The sequence below is a fragment of the Nelusetta ayraudi genome, unplaced genomic scaffold (genome assembly GCF_046127955.1).
Source record: "Nelusetta ayraudi isolate G7.1 ecotype Tasmania unplaced genomic scaffold, CSIRO-AGI_Nayr_v1 ptg000050l, whole genome shotgun sequence".
NCBI classification, from domain to species: Eukaryota; Metazoa; Chordata; class Actinopteri; order Tetraodontiformes; family Monacanthidae; genus Nelusetta; species Nelusetta ayraudi.
The window spans coordinates 1,839,149-1,859,564 of record NW_027466100.1 but is presented as its reverse complement, the minus strand read 5'-3'; the positions used below and the strand labels follow the sequence as shown (position 1 = coordinate 1,859,564).

At 42.6% G+C, this 20,416-nt stretch overlaps 2 protein-coding genes across 7 annotated transcripts in view; both read left to right on the top strand.

Annotated features, from left to right (window-relative positions):
• The first annotated feature begins 14 nt into the window (after positions 1 to 14).
• On the top strand, positions 15 to 10,512 carry LOC142895899 (aminoacylase-1A-like). Of its 4 annotated transcripts, none has more exons than XM_076037245.1 (15): positions 15 to 181; positions 1,153 to 1,301; positions 3,626 to 3,690; positions 3,780 to 3,884; positions 3,977 to 4,071; positions 4,243 to 4,319; positions 5,520 to 5,609; positions 6,610 to 6,666; positions 6,746 to 6,819; positions 7,644 to 7,693; positions 8,625 to 8,769; positions 8,892 to 8,960; positions 9,036 to 9,115; positions 9,785 to 9,845; positions 9,962 to 10,512. In XM_076037245.1, the coding sequence occupies exons 2-15, from the start codon at positions 1,178 to 1,180 to the stop codon at positions 10,124 to 10,126; spliced, it is 1,257 nt and encodes a 418-aa protein (XP_075893360.1). In that variant the 5' UTR covers positions 15 to 181; positions 1,153 to 1,177; the 3' UTR covers positions 10,127 to 10,512. The 4 variants fall into 4 exon arrangements, with proteins under 4 accessions (XP_075893360.1, XP_075893362.1, XP_075893361.1 ...); XM_076037247.1 differs by having other exon boundaries at positions 152 to 181; positions 1,156 to 1,301; XM_076037246.1 differs by lacking the exon at positions 15 to 181 and adding an exon at positions 768 to 929 and having other exon boundaries at positions 1,156 to 1,301.
• A 1,692-nt stretch (positions 10,513 to 12,204) lies between these two features.
• cacna2d2b (calcium channel, voltage-dependent, alpha 2/delta subunit 2b) overlaps positions 12,205 to 20,416 on the top strand; it is a 36,340-nt gene continuing 28,128 nt past the window's right edge. For 2 of the 3 annotated variants that reach the window (XM_076037228.1, XM_076037227.1), the window contains exon 1: positions 15,152 to 15,585. In XM_076037228.1, coding sequence (XP_075893343.1) covers positions 15,467 to 15,585 — 119 coding nt within the window. In that variant the 5' untranslated portion in view covers positions 15,152 to 15,466. Of the gene's footprint in view, positions 12,507 to 15,151; positions 15,586 to 20,416 lie in introns of those variants that run through there. The other variant, XM_076037229.1, reaches the window with a different exon arrangement.

Genomic DNA, 20,416 nt, shown 5'->3' with positions numbered 1-20,416 from the left:
AAATTGGTTGCGTGCAACCGGCAAAAACGACGCTTGAGCGTACGTGCGCTGCAAAACAAGTTCAAAGTTCGGTTATCAAACAGTAATATGATAAATAAAGGGGAAATACTCGATTTTTTTTTAAAAAACACGGTCCAGCTGGAGATAAAAAAAAAAAAAAAATAGAAGATTCCTGTCATTGGTATGTTATATCATCCCTTCCTTCCTTAAAGCTGCAGTTTGATGTCAGCAGCTGAGAGTAACGTTGCTACTTATACTTAACATATAATTTATAAATGTAACATTCCTTTGTTTTGTGTTTATTTATATTGGCTAAGCTATTCTGATGTTGGTGTAACATACCTGTATTGTATTGAATTTTTCAGTTTTGTGTTACATCGTCTTTGGTTCAAGTCCAGCGAAATTTTATCTGCAAATCCCTGTTTTACTCCAACTGCACTGCAGTAGGTTTGTTGTTAGTTTGCATTGTCTGGCCATTTGCAGCGAGTGTGCACTTGTCGGCCACCGTATACCAATACACTTATAACAATGCAATAAAGGATTCAGACAATTACACTTACAATTACCAACTATGACTACCACCTATTATATATTAGTTTAATTCTTTAGTTTTGTTTAGAAACATTAGATATCTTTTTTTTTTTTTTTTTTTTTTAATCTCGCGGAGACGTAAAACAAGCCAGAATTGCGGCTGGTGACCTGTCGTAAAACGAATCGCGGAGCTCCGCCTCGTCCTATAGGCAGCGAGTCTATGAGCAGCTGACTGGGTCAGTTTGCCACAGACTAGTCGGTGCCCGTCACTGAGTGGTATCTGACTGAACACTTACCTGTTAGCAAAGGCAGGAGTTTGGCTAGCCGGCTAAAATCACATTAGAGCTCCAGCCGAGGTGGTGCAAACAGGTGGCGACACAGCAGCCCAAGGGTTGCAGGTCAGTCCCAAGCGATCCGATCCACGGTTTAATTTCGCGGTGTGTTGCCTGACTTCAATTAGGTTTGTTTTGTTTTTTTATTTATTTTTTTATCTGCCAGATAAAACGATGATTAAATATGTATTATCTCTTGGTTCCACACTATCCACATACGTGTGATTCTACGGGCGTGCAAACATTGTCATCTAATATCTAGCGTTATGGTGTTTTCGTGTCTTCTCAGAAGAATAGATCCCCAAACGAAGACCATGCTTCCTGACAAAGACGGTCCAGCTGTTGGAGGTGGTCAGACGTCGGATAAGGAGGATCCATCAGTGAGTCTGTTCAGAGAGTATCTCCGCCTCAGAACTGTGCACCCAGAGCCTGACTATGGTGAGACACCTTCTTTCCCTTACACTGAGCTCCAAACAAGGCCTTTTTTTTTGGGAAATGTCTCTCTTGTCACGTTAGCATACCTTATATATACATCTTATATTGTTGTTTACACACAGTGATGCCCTTCTCTTATGTCATAGTCACATATTTTAATAGCATTGTGATGCAAGTATGTACCCAGTTAAAGCAGTGAGATAAAACAACAAGTAAAGCGGTACTTCAATGGATGGTTATCATGACATTGGCATAAATAAATACTGAACGCTTGGCCCAGGGCTGCAGGCAATGTTACTAATCCAGTTTGACAACTAGATAGTTCAAATTAACTGAATAATCATTTGGTTCATAACAGCCAAGAACCAAATGATGTGGCGCCCTAGGCAAGATTTTAGGTGGTGCCCCCCTTGCATTGCAGTAAATTACACTGCTGGTGTACATACTCAAAAGAAACTTAATAACTTTATCTTGAAAATTGTTTCATTAACAGAAAGCAATAGTCCAATCAACATGTTTTGAATGAATTAGAAAGAAATACACAAAAAATATAAAATGAACATGAAATGAACATGAACATGTTGAGCTGTTGAGGTGGAGGCACTTGATGCAGTAAATTGGCCAAGATTTGCGGGGCTGGGACTGAGAAACCTCAAGAACGCATTTGAAGAGAGAAGAATAGTATGAAACGTTAGTCTACAAATACATATGATGAGATGCATAATGCGATTTCAAGAATAAAATAAAATTAAATAATATATACAAAAAGTCTTATGGGTTTTTGCATGATGTTCACTATACTGTAAATGTGTACTTTGTATACTTGTATACTTTTTCTGATACGCAAATTATATAAGTAAAGCAAAGTATATAAGTTATATAAGTATGTAAAGTTTAACACTATAAACACATCGTAGACAATATGAACTGTAACACGTCATACAGCTAGGCTTACAACTATAATATAATGGTAGAATAGGAGGAGCATTTTGATCGACTCTTATAAGCTAAGAAAACATGTGCTAAACAGATATCAAAAAAAATGTCAACATATTTTAGTTTATAACACCTGCTGAAGGGATAAAATATTTAGACATTTCCTTATGGAAAGTAAGGTGGGAGTAGCTACCTTAGTTTTTCCCATAACAGCTTCATTCGTTCGACATTAAAACTGTTAACGGTAGATATTTATTGATTACTAGCAAAGCATTTTATGCTAAAGGTTAACGACGATACGTCGTTGTGCAACGGACTGTGAAATAATGTTATGTCATTATCTTAATGGCTCTGTCTTTGTCCCGTTTTTCTTCCTCTTCTTTTTTTTCCTCCCCTGGGCAGCAGAGGATGATTATCATTATCATTATCATTATCATTATTATTATTATTATTATTATTATTATTATTATTATTATTATTGGGCTTTTCTATGCCGTCGAATTATTGTGGGCATAATTTGTTCATCTTAAGAGAACATAACAACTCATTTTAAGAATAGTGTGAGTTACTTCTTCTTTTTTTTCTTCCCCCATTAGTGGCGCCCCCTGGATGGACGGCGCCCTTAGCATTTGCCTATACTGCCTATGCCACGGGCCCGGCTCAACAGTTTGTGGTTGCTGTTAGTAACAGCAAAACAAAGACAAACTGTGTATTAAAAAAAAAAACATTAATAAGACAATGAGACAGATTTTTTTTCTTCTTCTTCTTCTTCTAATTTAAAAAAAAAACAACCTATATATATATATATATATATATATATATATATATATATATATATATATTGTAGTTCATTGGATGTAATGGCATGGTATTGGTCATGACAGGTCTAGATGCCCTTTATACATAAAGTGCCTCCAGCTGGAAGAAGGCTGTGCATCACCTCCCCCAACCTATGCACATAAAAACAAAAACCTATTGGGCAAACAGAATAGGATTGCATGTGGTGGCAGTCCAGACTGTTTAGTCAGTAGAGAGGCTGGCCCCACTCACTCAAACTACTGTACCTGAGAGGGTTCCGGTTCCTTTTTTTTTTTTTTTTTTTTTTGTTGTTGTTTGTTTGTTTTTTAAATCAGGTTGGTTTTGGACTGTTGCATGCTGCCGGGCCTGTGTATGTATACGGCTTTGGTGCATTTACATTTCTACCAGTAGAAGACTGTGTTAGCTTCATTTCTCACATTGACTTATGATAGATGGAAAACAAATAGGTGATGAAGATTAACTTGCTGGCGTGCAAATTAAATTTGTTTGGTAATCCTGCTGTAACTTTCTATTGTTCTGAATAAATCTGCGCAACACACACACCAAATCTTCTCCAATCTGCTCATTTACAGACGCTGCTCTTAAGTTCCTGGACAGAATGGCGCAGGAGCTCGGCCTTCCCATCAAAAAGATTGAGGTGCGTGCAGAGATGAATACAGCTAAACTTCACATTGTGATTTTTAAATTGGCAGTCTACAGTGCCGCCTTGCTGTTCTCTCTGTTTAGGTTTGCCCTGGCAGAGTTGTGTCCATCATGACGTGGGAAGGCTCAAACCCGACCTTGAAGTCCATATTGTTGAACTCCCACACGGATGTTGTGCCTGTTTTCCAGGTAAACAACCTTGTCCGTTAACAGCGCAATGCTGTTTTCACTTGTAACGGACGAGACAGAAAAAACAGATTTGATATCAATCTCTCCTCCAGGAACATTGGAAATACGATGCTTTCAGTGCTTTCAAAGATGCAGAGGGCAACATTTATGCCCGGGGATCACAGGACATGAAATGTGTTACCATACAGTGGGTATTAAACTGCCTTGGAAACTTGTTTTTAGTAACCAGGTCTTTCTCTACTTGTTGTGATCGTCACTTTTAGTCAGGCTCTGCCAACGCTCTCACCCTGCTAACTGTCAGTCCAGATTCCACTTTTTACAATGGTCATAAACGCCTTGTCTTCTTTTGTTTTGGTAGGTACATCCAGGCAGTCAGAAGACTGAGAGCAGAGGGACGCAAGCTGTTGCGCACCGTTCACCTCATGTTTGTGCCTGGTAGGAAGTTTGTCCGCTTCCTTTTCTCTTTTTCGTGACGTGTGTTCAAGTCATCAGAGAGCTGTGCAGCATCCACACCACTGTCGTGTCCGCACAAATGTTTTATATATATGTATGTATGTATGTATGTATGTATGTATGTATGTATGTATGTATAAAGACATTTGTGCGGGCACGACAGTGGTGTGGATGCTGCACAGCTGCACAGCCCTCTGATGATGAATATATATATGTGTGTGTGTGTGTGTGTGTGTGTGTGTGTGTGTGTGTGTGTATATATGTATATATATATATATACCAACGCAGAATGAGCAGGATCTGTTCTTTACCATGTTTGCTTGCAGCTCTGTTTAAAAGTCTGCGGAACACACAGATCTGAGCAGTGACACTGCTCCTAGGTTGACAACACTCCGAGCCAAGTGTTTGTTCCCCTCTCTGAGACCAACTCATGGCCACTTTGTATTTGTCCTCTTCTAAATATTTGCAAGAGTTAACAATGCATCAGTTTTAACTGGAGAAGGAGGCAGTTTATTTAGTCTGTCTATGATGAATCATCAGTTTAGTGATAATTAATCACACAAGGCTGCTCCGCTGAAGTCAGGAATTAAAAATTTAAACCTGAAAAAAGGTTTAACCTTAACCTTATGTGATATTTGGATGTAAATGAAGGAGTAAAACTGCATAGTAAAATAAATGTTTTGAGGATCTGCATACATGTGGACATGCAGTGAAGTTGGATATTTCATCTTTGGAAAACTTACTTGTATCGTAATGTGTATGGTGTCTGCAAGACTCTGCAGTCTAATGATGGTTAAACAGCAATGATGACACAGTGTTTTGTAGCCCAAATGTCCACACAGTGGCCTACCAGACATGAGCAGGGTCATGTAAGTGTTGCACAAGATCAGCGAGAACACAGAAAAGCTACTTCAGTTCAGATGCTTCCCAGACTTGACGTCAGGGCTTCAGGCATAGAGCTGCTTCTGTCAAGTTACTCTGCTAGCAGACAACAGATTTGAGCAGTGAGGACGGGTGTTGCTATGTCATCTTATGTCTCATTTGTCGCGTGAACACACTTCACACGCTCCGAGAAATTGTGATTTCTTTTTGCTGAAGGGTATCACACACATACTTACTGCTGATAAATGTGATATGAATAACTTAGAAAAATATTTTTCCCTTTTCTTTTTTTTTGTTAAGATGAAGAAGTTGGCGGTCACAAGGGAATGGAAACTTTTGTGACGCACCCAGAGTTCCAGAAATTGAACATTGGCTTCGCACTGGACGAAGGTGAATAACTAACCATAAGTTGACAAATAAATAAACCCTGAAGGTTAATGAATGAGAGCATGACCTTAAAAGGGCACAAAGGGACAGATTAACTTAAACTTTCGTATTTAAACTTCATATCAGAGGAAAAACAAATGTGCATTTTAATCTACTGAGGTGAACGCTGAGGATTCCATTTGACAGATGTGCAGATTGTTCCTTTAGGACATTTGTCTTAATATAATATATTAATATTAATATTCAAAAACATACATTTCTACCTGAGAGTGCAATATCAGGCAGCGGTATGTGATGGTAGCAGATCAGGGGCCAGTTTCAGAAAGGAAGTTCAATAAACTCCTTGACTTTGACCGAGATAGAAAATGCTGAGTGTCTGATTTCAGAGCAGTGGATCTGAGGGAGGCCTGTGTGCAACTCAGGCCGCCTGAGTTCCACACAGTGCACCTCGACTATAAAAGGAACATTTTGACTTAAAGTGATATTACAATATGAGAAAGGGAGGTCCTCCAACTTTCCCTCTTTGATATTAAAAGTACCCCTGCATCCATGGTGAGTGTGAAAGTATTTTTTGGAAGAAAGTAACGCTGCTGCAGCAGAAAAATACAAAAAGTTAAGTTTAATTGAGATCTGATCATTTTCAATTTAGTTTAGATTTGGGGAGAAATGAAGAAGAGAAATAAAAACAAATCAAACTGTGAAGTACTAACACAGGGAAAACAACTATTTAACTATACAAATATTTAATTGTCATTTTTATCATATGTGTCCACACAAATGTAATGACAGGATGGCTAAGTCTATGCAGGGCATACAGCTCAGAAGGGAGAGCGGGGGGGGGCGTCAAAGGTCAAAGGATCTTTATCGTCACAGTATTCCACATTTGCACCTGTGGCTGCACGCGAAATCAGACACTGGTCCCAGTTTCACCCTTCCATCCTGAGATCGTATTATGCTCCCTTTCTGTGGCTCAATTATGTAATCATTGACATGTCACACGCAGGTCTTGCCAACCCTGGCGAGGCCTTCACTGTTTTCTACGGCGAGAGGAATCCTTGGTGTGAGTAGCAAACGCTTGTCCAGAAAGATTTTTCACATTAAATTTTCAAATGTCTGAAAGATGTTGTCCTCTTCCACAGGGATTACCATTCACTGTCCAGGCAGCCCTGGTCATGGCTCTCGTTTCGTGGAGAACACTGCCGCTGAGAAGCTGGTAAGTTTCCAAGTGAAGACTCAAAGAGGCGGTGACGCCCTGGTGGAGACAGCCGTCCCAACATTGGCATCACAGTCGGGACAGATCCTGCATCAAGTGTGCGGCGCTTCTTTTTCCTCTCGTTTGCAGCCGCCTCCAATGCCACTTCAACATCACTGCTCTGCTGCTTCCCATGAATATCCATGTTAAGACTGTAGAGTCATAAAAAAAAATAAACATTTTTCAAAGATAACTGCAGTGTTGCGACATAAAACAAAATGACGGCAGCCCAGGAGGGAGAAACTGTATCTTATGAAACTGTGGGCTCGTTTCGGTCTTGAAGTTTTAACAGTAGCACATTCTGCAAAGGAGAGTCGGCCAAAATGTATTCATAGCAATGTGAAGAGTCATTACTTTTTATTGCTTGATTACATTTGTGGCCTCCAGGAATAGGACAACCACTTGTTGAGTTCAGCACGCAATTAATTTTCCACAGAGGGCCAGATAGTTCTTGATATATTTTCTTTCCTTAATAAATGAAACCATAATTAAAAAATGCATGTTTTACTTTACTTAGGTTACCTTTGTGTAATATCGGCATTTGTTTAATAATCTAAAACTATTAAGTCCATCAAATATGCAATGACAAAAGTAATCAGAATTGCAGCGTTGCAGCCTGGAATGACGTCATTCTTCTGTATAGCATCCACGCTTGCTGGATGGTTCCAAAAAGTTTTGTGGCCAAGTCCAACTCTCACGGCTTTATGAAGTTTCCCTGCAGAATAATCTTTTTTTTCTTTTATTCTTTCTTTGAATGAATAATAGTTTTGTCTTTTCCCCTTCAGCGTCAAATTATCAACTCCTTCCTGGACTTCAGAGAGAAGGAGAAACAAAGGTGAGAGTGAACAACTTTTAAATTTAGAGCTTTAAATTTGCAGCCGAGCACAGGTGTTTCTGCATACATATGAATACGCTATGTAAAAGATAAACTTCATAACCCGAGGATAGACTTAATAACCTGAGCCTCTGCACTGCTTTTTATTGAATAGACAAACTACAATTGTCTAATGCATCCCATAAAAATTAAATAGCATCTCTGCAGCAGAATTTCTCAGTGTCTTTTGTCGTTCTTCCAGGTCCTTAGACTCTGAAGAGGCCCTTTGGGCGCAACAAGTCATGATATTGTGATATGGGCCTTATTAAAGAATAAAAGCTGGAAGACTCGACTCAACTTAGTGCCTATTCAAAAAGTATTTGAGAAAATACCAGTCATGAGTTTCAGGTTTCGAGCTGAAGTTTATACTGCATCATCAGCTGTCAGCTGTCACCTGTTTATTTTCCCACTAGAACTGTCTAAATGTTCCTTTTGGGAAGCCCAACATTTCCTGGCTTATTGACTGTTGCATACCAAAGTATTATATTGCTTCTTCATGCTTTATTGTGCTTTCATTCTGTATACTTTAAAATTGGCACAGTTTCTACAGTGCCTCCTCAGATGTATTTATTTACTCATACTGCTCACAGAAAACGTCAGCATTTAGATGAAACACACACACTGTAATCTCTGTGGGTGAACTTAATTTGACTGACTTTGAGTCAAAAGACTGTGGAGCTGGAAAATATGTTAAGTTGTGATGAAAGAGAGAAACAACAACAACAGCAGCAGAGAGGACGGCGAGCTTTAAATGAGTGCAGTTTGATGTGGACGCTGCAGCAGCGGCTAGTTTCATCCAAGCAGTGGCAGTTTTCACTGTTGAAAAGAGTCATAAATGAATCTTTTTGCTAACACAGCCACAGTTGTAAATCCCCCTGCGTGTATATTTCAGACTGAATACCAGCGAGTGTTTCACACTTGGCGACGTCACCACCGTCAACATGACCATGGTCAAAGGAGGCGTGGCCTACAACGTCATTCCGGCGGAGATGGACGTCAGCTTTGACCTGAGGATACCTCCCACAGTCAACCTACAGGTGTGTCGCCCGGCTGATTCCAGCTGCTCAGCTGACTTGCTTGCCAGCAGGCCGCCGGCGTCCAAGGTCACCTTGGCCGTCGAACTCACGTTCACTCCTTTGTCGTTTCTAACCTTCGCCAGGAGTTTGAACGGCAGATCAAAGAGTGGTGCAAAGAAGCAGGGGAGGACATCACTTACGAATTTGCTCAGGTGTGCGAACGTGGCGCCGCTCGAAACGTTATTCCTCCTTTGGCTTGAGGCTAAACGAGCTGCCGTCCATTGCAGAAACATATGAACCAGAATATCACGTCGACGGAGCAGAGCGATCCTTGGTGGGGGGCCTTCAGCCAAGCCTGCAGAGAGATGTGAGTGCGCTGCACGCGCTGTGTCACACCGTCAATCATAATAATATTAATATTGTGATTTATTTTTCTATTTGCTGATTTTGCCAACACAATGTCTTTTAAAGTTGGCATTAAAACTTTTTATTCAAAAAGCCTTTGACTGTTGATGTGCAGTGCATATATTTGTATCTGTATACCATACTTTTAACTTGGTTTTATTCATCTGTTGCACTTTGAGGTCCTGTGATGGAAAGTGCATTACAAATTAGATGTAATTCAAGTACGATGATGATGATGATGATTATTATTGTTATTGTTTTTGATGATGATGATGATGATGATGATGATTATTATTATTATTATTATTATTATTGATGATGAATAATAATAATACGACTACTACTGCTAATAATAATAATAATGATAATAATATCATCAATGTAGATTTTACACCTAAGTTGTAAATGTTCACACAGCACTTCCTGTCCTTTTGATTTTGAAACTTCTTTTGATTTTGTGATTTATTGTGCAAAGCAGGTTTTACCCATATTATTGTATGAATCGGGGTTTTAGTATGACGATAAGGGCATTATCATCAATCCAAGGGTAGAGAAATCTTCAGAGACAGCAGCATAAAGCCGCTGTGTGACTGCACACAGCTTAAGATTCATCTGAATATCTTCCCTGCAGGAACGTGATTCTGGAAAAGGAAATCTTTCCGGCTGCCACAGATAGCCGTTTCATCCGAGCCGTGAGTATTTGCACAGATATGAATATGCAATGTCTCCGTGAAGCGGCGTCACAAGCTTTTGCATTGCTTCCAGCACTGCAGAAGGTCAAAAGGTTGTTTCACTGGTTGTCCTCTAGGTGGGCATCCCTGCCATTGGCTTTTCCCCGATGAACCAGACGCCCATCCTGCTGCACGACCACAACGAGTTCCTGAACGAGCAAGTCTTCCTGAAAGGCATCCGCGTGTTTGAGCGGCTCATCCCGGCTCTCGCCAGCGTTCCTGCGCGTCCTGACGAGGCTTAGACAAGTCTTTCATTTTTAATCCTCTCAGAAACACATTACGCGGATGATCGGAGTATTGAACTTGAATAATTTGCAGAGATTACCAAAGAAAAAAAAAATACTACATTTACCACAAGCCAAAGTGAGCATGTAGCCTTTGGTACGAGTGATTCTCCATGATTCTCAGGATATAGACACAGTAAGCAGGCATTACTTAGCATTTCAACAGCACAGTCAGCATAGATCGCCACTGGCGAGTGCTGAGTGTTTTACATCAGAAAGGAAAACTGTAATTACTATCATTACTAAGCACATGATGAAGATTCTTGTAAATGGCACTTTTTAGATTTAGCTTGATTTTAGAATCAAAAGATTTACTTTATTTAATAAACTAAAATGGGAATCTATATGTCTGTGTCAGTATATTTTCTGTCCACAATAGAAATGAGTGCTTGATGACGTATGAAGAATATGTGCACATCACTGACTCCGTAGCAGAACTCCTCTACCGCCTGGAGCCCAGAGCATATGACATCTGAACATCCCATCTGTTTGATTCCAGCAGACATGAATGAGTGAGATGTACAAATGCTACATTAATGACCAAATATAGATGAATTATTTCTTTTTTCAGCAGTTATAAATAGTGACAAAGTACACAAAATCATTCCTGGCACTGACAACATTTAAGTTTATGTGGTGAATGACTGAGACTGACTTGCATCGTACCCCAAAGTAAACCAGGTGTATATATTTCATTTTGGCCATAGATGATGGTGTTGCAGTGCCTTCTCTGGCAGTCAGTGAAATAGAAACAGTGTGATCGTGTTGCTGATGGTCCCCTGATTGCTAGAATGTTGACAGCTTCAGTTTTTTCTGAATCTGGGGCAACATTTTCTGACAGGATACTTATAAAAGTGTTCCTACGACACACTTTTTTTTTTTTTTTTTTATCGAAACGCAACATAAATATAAAAATAATACCACAGCTAAGGTTGCCTTTCGCAATGACTGGATCACAGCACAGTTGTCCACTTGCTTGTCACTTTGTTTGTTGAATAGAATGCTTTGAGGACTTCCGGATGGACTGAGGGCTTTTATGCTGCAAGACAAAGTCAAAACTTTTCCTAAAATTAGTCCTTTTTTCTCATGTGACCAAGACAAAGAGAAAATACTTCTGACAGTAAAGACTCAAATAACTCAAGTCACTTTTGATTAATATAGCACATTTAAAACAATGTTTGTCGACCACAGTAATTCAAAGGCTTGCAATATAAAATAACATTTTAGAAAACAGAGTACAACCAATCCAAAAATGTTAGTTTTAAGGGAGGATGTAGCATTTTCAGTGCACTGAGCTGTTCTAGACTGAAAGGAATTTTCATCTGCCTCTGTAATCAGGCAGGTGTGCAGGTCATGTGTACAGTGACCAAAAGAAATGGGGGGGGGAAATAAATATATTTTTAAGTTGTATTGCCAGACACAGTGAAACTGACTGTTGTGAACAACAGTTTGGTTGGGATTGCTCCATAAAAGTAGTCCAACTGCTGATTACTCCTTTAAAAAGTAATCCAATTACTTTTTAACTACTTTATTTCATAAGTAATCAATTACTAATTACTAATTACTTGGTTGAAAAAAAAAGATAGAGTAACAGTTGAGAACATCTTGTTTCCTGCACATAACGGACAACGAACCACAATATTCTTTGATTTAGACGAGATGAACTCAACATAATGTTTGTATTTCCAGCTGCAAACACAATCGCTGTTTTTTCCTTTTGCCGCCGCCATGCTTGTTTTGGTGCATCGTCGCATATCAATGACATGATCAATCTGCGACATCATTGTTTTCAGTTGCTTTTTCTGAATTTCAGACATTTTGTGGATAACAAAATATTTTTAGCCCGCAAAACATTTCAGAAAAGTAATGGAATCATTACTTGATAAAGTAATTGTGATATAATGACCAGTTTTGCCACATGTAATCCCGTTACATTACTCAGTCACTAAAAAAGTAGTTTGAGTGGATTACTTAATAATAGATTACACGGCAACACTGGTGAACAACGGCCCTGTGAAAGAGTGCCGCATGGAAAGGAGCGCCGCATGGAGAGGAGCGCCGTTGGAAATATCTTTTGACATATAATGCAGTTTTCATGAGGTAAAGGTCAGTCTCATCAACAGCTCACCCTCCCCCATGGAGTTGCCGTCCAATTAACAGCGTCAGGCTCTCTGAGGGATGCTGGCAGGAAGAGTGAGCAGTCAGTAATTAGTCTTCTCTCTCCTCAGGACACGACAGCTGTATTAGCACATGGGCAGTCTGGGAGACAAATAGGAGCTGCTGAACCCACATCCTTCCTCCCACAGGGGCCGAGAGGAGGTGAAGTCATCCTGTTGGGGTGAGTGGAGTGAAAGCTGCAAGGGAGAGATGGTACGGTGGTAGCAATAAGTTTCCCCCTAGTTTCTCCAGTCAATGTTTTTCAAAAGCTCAGCATTTCTTTTGTAGCAGAAGCATTTCTGCAGTTCAGCGAGACTCCCGTCCTTGCATTGGTTAGGTTAAGATTTGCATGCACATGCACCACTTTAAAAAAAATCCTTCACTTTTTTAGTCCGGATGGAAACAGCACAACAGTGCTGTATTCAGGTTACCTTGGTGACCAAATCTAAGGAGTCTGCAGGTCTGTTAGAGATATGAAGGAAAGAGGACTGAAGACAGAGAGCCCCTACCAAGCCAGATAGGGGGGTTTGTTTATCCACAGTCTCCTCTGTCCTCTCCCATAATGCAGTGCTGCCGACTCTGTGCATTGATTGAATGAAGCAACTCTGTCTCCAAGAACCTCTTTCTTAGTGTAGTAATTATTTTTTTTTAGACACTGCAGGTCCCTTGAGACTCCCTTTCCCTCAATTGGAGGTCAGTATCAAAGTAGGTGACTGCAAATTATAGCCCAAGGTCAGAATAAGGTCACAGTCAAGAACACTTGAGTAGGGGGGCTGGAAATTAATTTTTGCACTCTCTCACTACATGCACTCTCTTTGTCAGCCTGTCTTCAGCACTACCAGAGCGATGCAGCATAGCAAATCAAATCACCTTTCGTACATAAAATGCAACACAAAGTGCTTGACAAAAAGCTTCAGATAATATATATGTATAAATGTGTATATATATTTACTGTAAAATAAATAAATAAATAAATAAGGAGCTTAACTTTAGATCTTTTGCATCGTGATTGCACTGAGACCCTTCAATATTTGCTGCTGTAAACTCTTCCTGCTGTAATGGTAGACGCACTCTATAGGTGGAATCACAACCCCCCCCCCCAAGTTGTTGTTTGTTAAACATTCTTATATTCACATGTGCAAAGGTACGGACTGGCACTAACAAGCAGAGCTCTGCAGGCATCCTATTCTGGGCCAAACACAGGGTAGGTAGCTGACAGCATATCAAAGAGGAAGGTATCTCTGTTTTTGTGTCCAATGGCAACCTAGTTTTTCACCTAAAATAGCTTCATTTATCACATTTGGAATGATTTCCTCTCGGCGTTCAGGGCCTCGGACGCAACGGGTGAATTTCTAGTTGCCCTCTCGCCTCCGTTTCAATGATTGTTCCTGTGATGAAAATCTAATCTGTAACCAAAAGCCGACACCATGCATGGAACCCTATTAGTCATCCATTTATTGTTGTTGAAAAGAAAGGCAAAAAAAAACAACAACCCATCAACCCTAAATCCTTCAGTCATGAGTCCCACTAAGTCCCTGCACACATTTTCGAAAGAAGGAAAAGCTAAAGACGGTCGAGGACGGACTTTTTTCATACCAGGTGGGATTGTAGACGGGCCGGGGATGCATATTATTGATAGAAAACCGCCCTAAAGTGCATTTTGCATAATATGGGACTTTAAGAAACTAAAATTGCTGTATTTTGATCTTGGGTGTGAACGCTGGCATTACCCAGGGACTTGTTGTACCTCCAGGGAGGTTGCCTGCCTTGACCGGTTTTGCAAACAAATGGTGGGGTTTTTCTCATTTTCTTGCAATCAGGGACACGCTCTCGCTCACTTCCGTGCGACTGACGCTACATTTGCAGTCACGCTGCCTCGCTGACAAATTCAGCAGGGGTCTAATGTTGTTCTGTTCTGTTAAATTGAACCTGGAAGTATTTTGCACAGAAGGAGATGCAAAAGGGCTCTTGGCTGCCGCCCAAGTGCTGCTGCACCAGCAGCTCCACACTGAAGCTCCTCCGCAGAGGCGCACAGCAGCGCAAGAGATCGTCAGAAAATTAATGTTGTAATGTGTGTGCGGTTTCTTTTAAAAGCAGAGCCCTTGTCCTGCCAAGCGTGCTTAAATGTGGCAAATGAACATGTTTTCTAGTGGCGTTGGGGGCTCAGGTGTGAATGGAAACATAAGTCATCATGCCATATTAGAATTTAAAAACAGCAGGATGGGCTGATCTCAGATTTCCCTCCTTGCTCCTATTCAGTCTGAGCAGTGTGTTTTAATGTATCACTGGAAATTCCAGCTCCAATGAAACCTGAGCGATGTCGATGAACCTCAGAATCCAGTGCAAGAGGTGCGTGTTTGATGGGTAAAGCGGTGCGTCACTTAACACCATTAGCCTACGTGATGCAGAAGCCCCTCCACTGCATTCTCCTGCTGGGTCCCCCCCCCCCCACCCCTACCCCTGCATCCTGGGAGCCTCTCGCGGCTTCGTGCAGCTGCTGCCGCGCCTCCTCGCTTCTTGCCCTGCAAGAGAGGCAGCGGCTTGAGAAGCTTGCGTGAAAAAGAAAAGGAAGAAGAAGAAGAAGAAGAAGAAAAAAAATCTATGTCGATGACAAATCCCACGTGGCCCCGCGGAGATAAATAAAAACCCAAACCAGATTCCTCTCCGGCTCTCGCTGTTGCCTGGTGAGCGTGAACGCGCCTCTCTGCCTGCACGCACGCACGCACGCACGGCGGGAGAGAGAGAGGGAGAGAGGGAGAGAGAGAGAGAGAGAGAGAGAGAGAGAGACGTCGTGCACGCGCCGGCTCTGTGGTGTTGGTGCGGTCGTCACTAGTGTATGTGGGAGCAGCAGCAGCAGCAGCAGAAGGAGGAGAGACTCTGCGGTGTCTCGGCAGCTGCATCAGAGCATCTCCCACCGTCCCACCGTCCCACCGCGATGCCTCCACGGCGGCCGGCTCCACTTGACGGCAGACGGGCGAGCATGAAGCCGTAACCGGGTGCTGGTGAAGGGAAGGAAGGGGAGGGGGGGCGCGACTTGAGAGCCACACGGACCGTCCACACGTTCGCCGCGCCGGAGGCGTCCGGAAACGCTCCGATTCACGCGCCCGAGAGCCCGCGAGGCGAGGAGCCGTTTGATGGAAAATGGCGATAGGCGGAAGATCTCGCAGCGCCGTCTGCTTGGTGTCCATCCAGATCATCTTGATTCTCGGCGGCGCATCGTGGCCCGGAGCCGCGGGTCTGACGTTCCCGCAGCAGTACACGTAAGTGGCAGCGGGGGGTCGGTGGGGGTGGGGGTGGGGGGGCCTTGTGCGGGAGACAACTTTGAGGTTTTTGGCCCCCTTTGGCTCTTATGGACTTCGGGTATCCTGCTCCAGTTTCACAGTATATTTCTGCCGTTATATAATTTAGTGGCGGTGTTGGCGATTACATCAATGTAAAAAAATAAAAAATATTGCTGGGTATTTAAAGCTCACTAGTCTCCAAGGAGCCAGTCCACTCAATGACTGGGAATAACACTGCAAGCCGTCATGATGATCATGTTTTTGTGTTTCTTTCCAGCTTTGGCATTCGATAGAACTTGAAGATGGAAAAACAAACAAAAAAAAACACACACATAAAGATAATTGTTTGATTTCATGAAGGTTGAAATGTGTTTAGCATCACGCGTTGGTTGGCGCAGACCACTTGCTTGTTGTGCTACGTCTGGATGGAATGCAGCGATTGCAATCGCCAAACGAGGCCGTGGACGCGGCGGCAAGTTCAGCCCAGCCTTGTTCCACGTCTTGCTCCTGGTGTTTCCCCCCCCCGCCTTTCTGTGCTTTCAGCGCACGTCGGGTTGAATGACGCGTCCAACTTTGACTTGTCAATCAACTGGTTGTGAAGAATAAAACCGAGATTGGTTGAGAAAATGGTTGGAAAAGGCGAGCAAAAACTTAGCCCTGCTCTTCCAGTGTTCCACCACTGCCACTTGTGCAGCTGCTGTTGAAAGGGGAAAAAAAAAACTCAGCGACACTGGGACCGCACGCATTGTTGTGCTGCCGCTCAAGTTGTTGCATTGTTGAATCGGAGATGACACGAGAGCCGTCTCAGTTCAAATCAATCCCGTGCTTAGTTCTTAATTCCTAACCTCTAACCTGCTCCTGCACAGTACAGCTGGGACTTAACTGGAGACTCCAGTTATCTGGGCCCACCTCCAGGGCTCAGCAATCAGGCCGCTCTAGAGGGAGGGATGGGCCAGATGGTCCTCTCATCTTCAGGGCACAGAGTGCGGTCCGCCCGGCCGCTCACAACTGCAGAGCCCAGCCAGCCTCTATTTACATGCAGAAGCCGAATCCATAAATCGGGGCGGCGCACGCCTGTGTGCCTGTGTGTGTGTTTTTATGACGAATTGAATTATTTCTGCAACGGGTATTGCCTCGATAGTCTCCTCCTCCTTGTCCTCCTCCCCCTTGTGTCTTTATTTTTGTGCTGAGTGTTCTGAAGCAGCTACATGGCCCTCTGCCCCAGGTCTCCTCATGTAAGTGAAATGAAACAGAATTACTGTGCTGAAGAAAGCCCTCTCATTCCAACTGAGAATTAATACTGCCGCCGTGAACATTCATCCTGCTAAGCTCTTTTCACCTCAGTCTCTCCTGACCGAGTCTCGCTTGTTGTCGACTTCTATTTATCTATATATCTAAATAGACAGACAGACAGACAGACAGACAGACAGACAGACAGACAGACACCAGACTTTGTTTGCTGTCTGCTGTCGCCAAACAAGGATTACTAAAATCAGTTTATCTTGGCGCTCGCGGCTCCAATGTTTGCGAGCCTCTGTGTGCTCGATGGTGGTACGGAGCCAAGAATAAGCGAAAGCCCACTAGTTCTCAAAGCCCAGTGGACACGTTTTGTTTGACCAACAGACCAAAATCCAAACGATAATCTACCAACACCAAACACAAATACAGAGCAGCGAGTGAAATTTGGGCCCAAATGCAGCTCCTGCTGTATTATTTGTATATGAGAGTGACCGCGATGTTTGAGGGGAGTGATTTCATTAATGATATAAATAAAATTGATCCGTAATCAGCAGTGAGAGATAACTGAGCGCTTCAGATTAACCAGAACATCGTTGCTGCATCTTAACGGCACATGGGAAGCACGGAGATGGTGTTGTTTTTTTTGTTTTTTTGTCTGATGTATTTTTCCATTGGAGTCCTTGGCAACAATCGGCATCTCTTGGCTGGAATTCTTTTCCTGTGTGGAACATAACAGTTGCATGGATAGTTAAATGTCTCCATTGATTCTCCAGTAATTTAACATGAAAAAGAAAGGCAATAGAAAAGATGTAAGAGAAAATGATAGACACGTGGTAAATGAAGGCAGATCAAAAAAAAAAACCCTAACATCATCATGTTGACATATGTTGGTCGTGATAAGACGAGAGCACTTTTCTTTCCTGACATGCTACACAGACGCCGGCATTTTACGAGACGCAAAAACAAAACTATTTGAGAGAAGCCGGTGGGAATGTGATGATGCTTGCAGGTTATTAAGTTGTAAGCGTGTGCTGGATAGATGCCGTGATAAAAAATGTATCCCAGCAGATGTGCAATTTCCAACACTTCATCTTGCAGTATTCAACAGACTGGATTCACGTCTCCAGGCTGCACGGAGGGAAAATCTGGGCCGCTGAAGCGAAACAAAAATATCGGCGCCCAGTCTTTGCTGATGGAGCCATCTGCGGGAGCCCGCTGCCAGGAGACCCACTGGATCAGACGAGATGCCGTCACGTTTCCCCACAAACCGCACGCGTGGCTTCCCCATTTTGGATGTAATCTTTATGAAACTGCGGGCGCTGGATGAATGGTATGGTGACGGATGAATGGATGCTGCAGTGCAGACAGTGATGTATCACCAGCCAGAGCTTGGAGCTGCAGATGCCTCCTCTATCCCCTGCTGGTGCTCCACCCATCACTCTGCTGCTCCACCCGCTCAACCTCTGGCGCTCGTTGCCGTGAGTGAATGTGGGTCACATCATGAACTGCCTCCGTCTCTCTCTCTTCTTGTCGGGTCGTCCCCAGGGGTGTTTGAGTTTAGCAGGTAACGGAGAAGAGGCACGAGCGCTCCCCGCTGTTCGGCTGTTCTGTTGCCAGAGAGTTGTCAGAGCGATAAGGGTTTTTTTTTTCTTCTGCTGTCCCGTATTCCTGGTCATAATGGAGCACAGAGACGTGAAAGTTTTCTTTCAGCCGCACTGACTCATTCTCTTCAAGCTGCCCTGCAGTTCTGTGTGCAACAGTCACACAGCGAGCGTCAGTTATTCACACGATACAATCAGCGACAAGAAGATTGTTGAATAGCACAACATACATGCTGCCGTATAGGCAAAGCAGTTATTGATTGCATTGATTTTGGAAAAAAAGGAAAGGTTTGCTAGTTGACCGCAGCAGGGAGGAAGGAGAGACATGATTTCCCACAGTGAGTTGAGGGTTTTCCTCTACATAGTCTTGTAGGATTTGCATTTAAGACCTCTGTCATATGGAATTCCACTTCAGTTCTTGGACCGCCCATGCAACCTTCAAAGCAGAGAATCTGGAGCTTGATTTGGAAGTGTGTCTGTGACTGAGGCGAGCCACCAAGCCAAGTGCCACTATCTGGAATACTCCTCTTTCAGTGTCAGCCCAAAGTTCCACAAATAAATGTAGAATTCTACAGTGATTTTAAGAGTGCAGCTCTTCTCATCACACGCCCCAGTGCAATTCCTGCACTATACTCTACCACTATTTTCTTGACTTCCCTGGGCATTGTCCAACCAAATTATCCACAGAGTGTTTTTTGAATTGCGTGTCCTCTTATAGTTTTTTGACATTCGCAAGTTTGCAGACTTCCTTTTCATGTAGTCTTTTTTAAACGTTCAAATGCGACCACTTCTGCAATCATATTTTGTTTTGAATTCTCAAAGTCCTTTCCATTCTTTGTCCTATGGCTGAAAAAACAGATGCTCAAGTTAAAATCCAACTAATTGTCACATCCCAAAGGATGACAAATTCTATCTAACACATTTAAACATCCCCCAAGGAAGCGGTGAGCTGCAGCAGAGCTGTGCTCAGGATCATTGAGGGAATCTTACCCGCCCCAATTCCAAACACAAAAACTGAGTGGCCAATAGGGAGACAGTGGTACCATTTTAATAGTCTTCACTATGACCCGGCCAAGGATCGAACCCACAACTGTCCAGTCTCTGGGTGGACACTCTACCACCCCCTGCTGAGCTGATTGATGTTTTACTGACAAAAGTTGACTATAAAGATGGTGAATTCTCTGGTATTTTATAAAAATGGCATTAGCGTAATCTATGTTGTGTCTCAAAACATTACAAGCACACAGCATCTCTAACATGGATCCCTTGCTGCGCTGTCTGTGCTAGTGTAAACTTATTGTACTTCTACGCATTAAGAATTTTTATAGTAAAGGCAAAACTGCCTTGTAACCAAAATGACTCTTTAGTCTTCCTTTGGACAGTTTCCATTTGAACCTTTATAGGTCACTTAAGTTTAAAAACAAATATTTTTAGCCCATCCAGATTGAAACCGGATGGCTCTTATGTAGTCTGAACAGTCACAAATCACATGAAATCCGATTTTTGCAAAAAATTGAAACCACCCTCGGGAGGTCGTTTCAAATGGCATTTGGACACATGCGTCTCAGTCTGAACTAATTTAAACACACCGATGGCTTTTGACTGTGACTCCATTCAAGCCAAGCTCCAGGGCATGTATCGCAACAAGTGCCTCTGTTGCAATTATATGACGTCACACACTACACACACTGGGCGACGCCTCCACCCCGACGTCGTTGCTACAGCAACCTGTCAGATGGGTCAATAATGTGGCCCAGTCTGAACAGAGCCAGATCCCATTTGGCTAAAAACAGTTTCGGATTTGAGAAGGATTCTGATTTGAATCACATTCGCCTGCAGTCTGAACACAGCCTAAGTGGTTTATCTCTCATTAAAGGGTTCTGTGTTGTTGCAGAAATGTTTCTGTATGGTTAAGTCGACTTTGCTCCCTGTGACATGACCTCATGGCACTGATTCCTTCAAGATAAAAT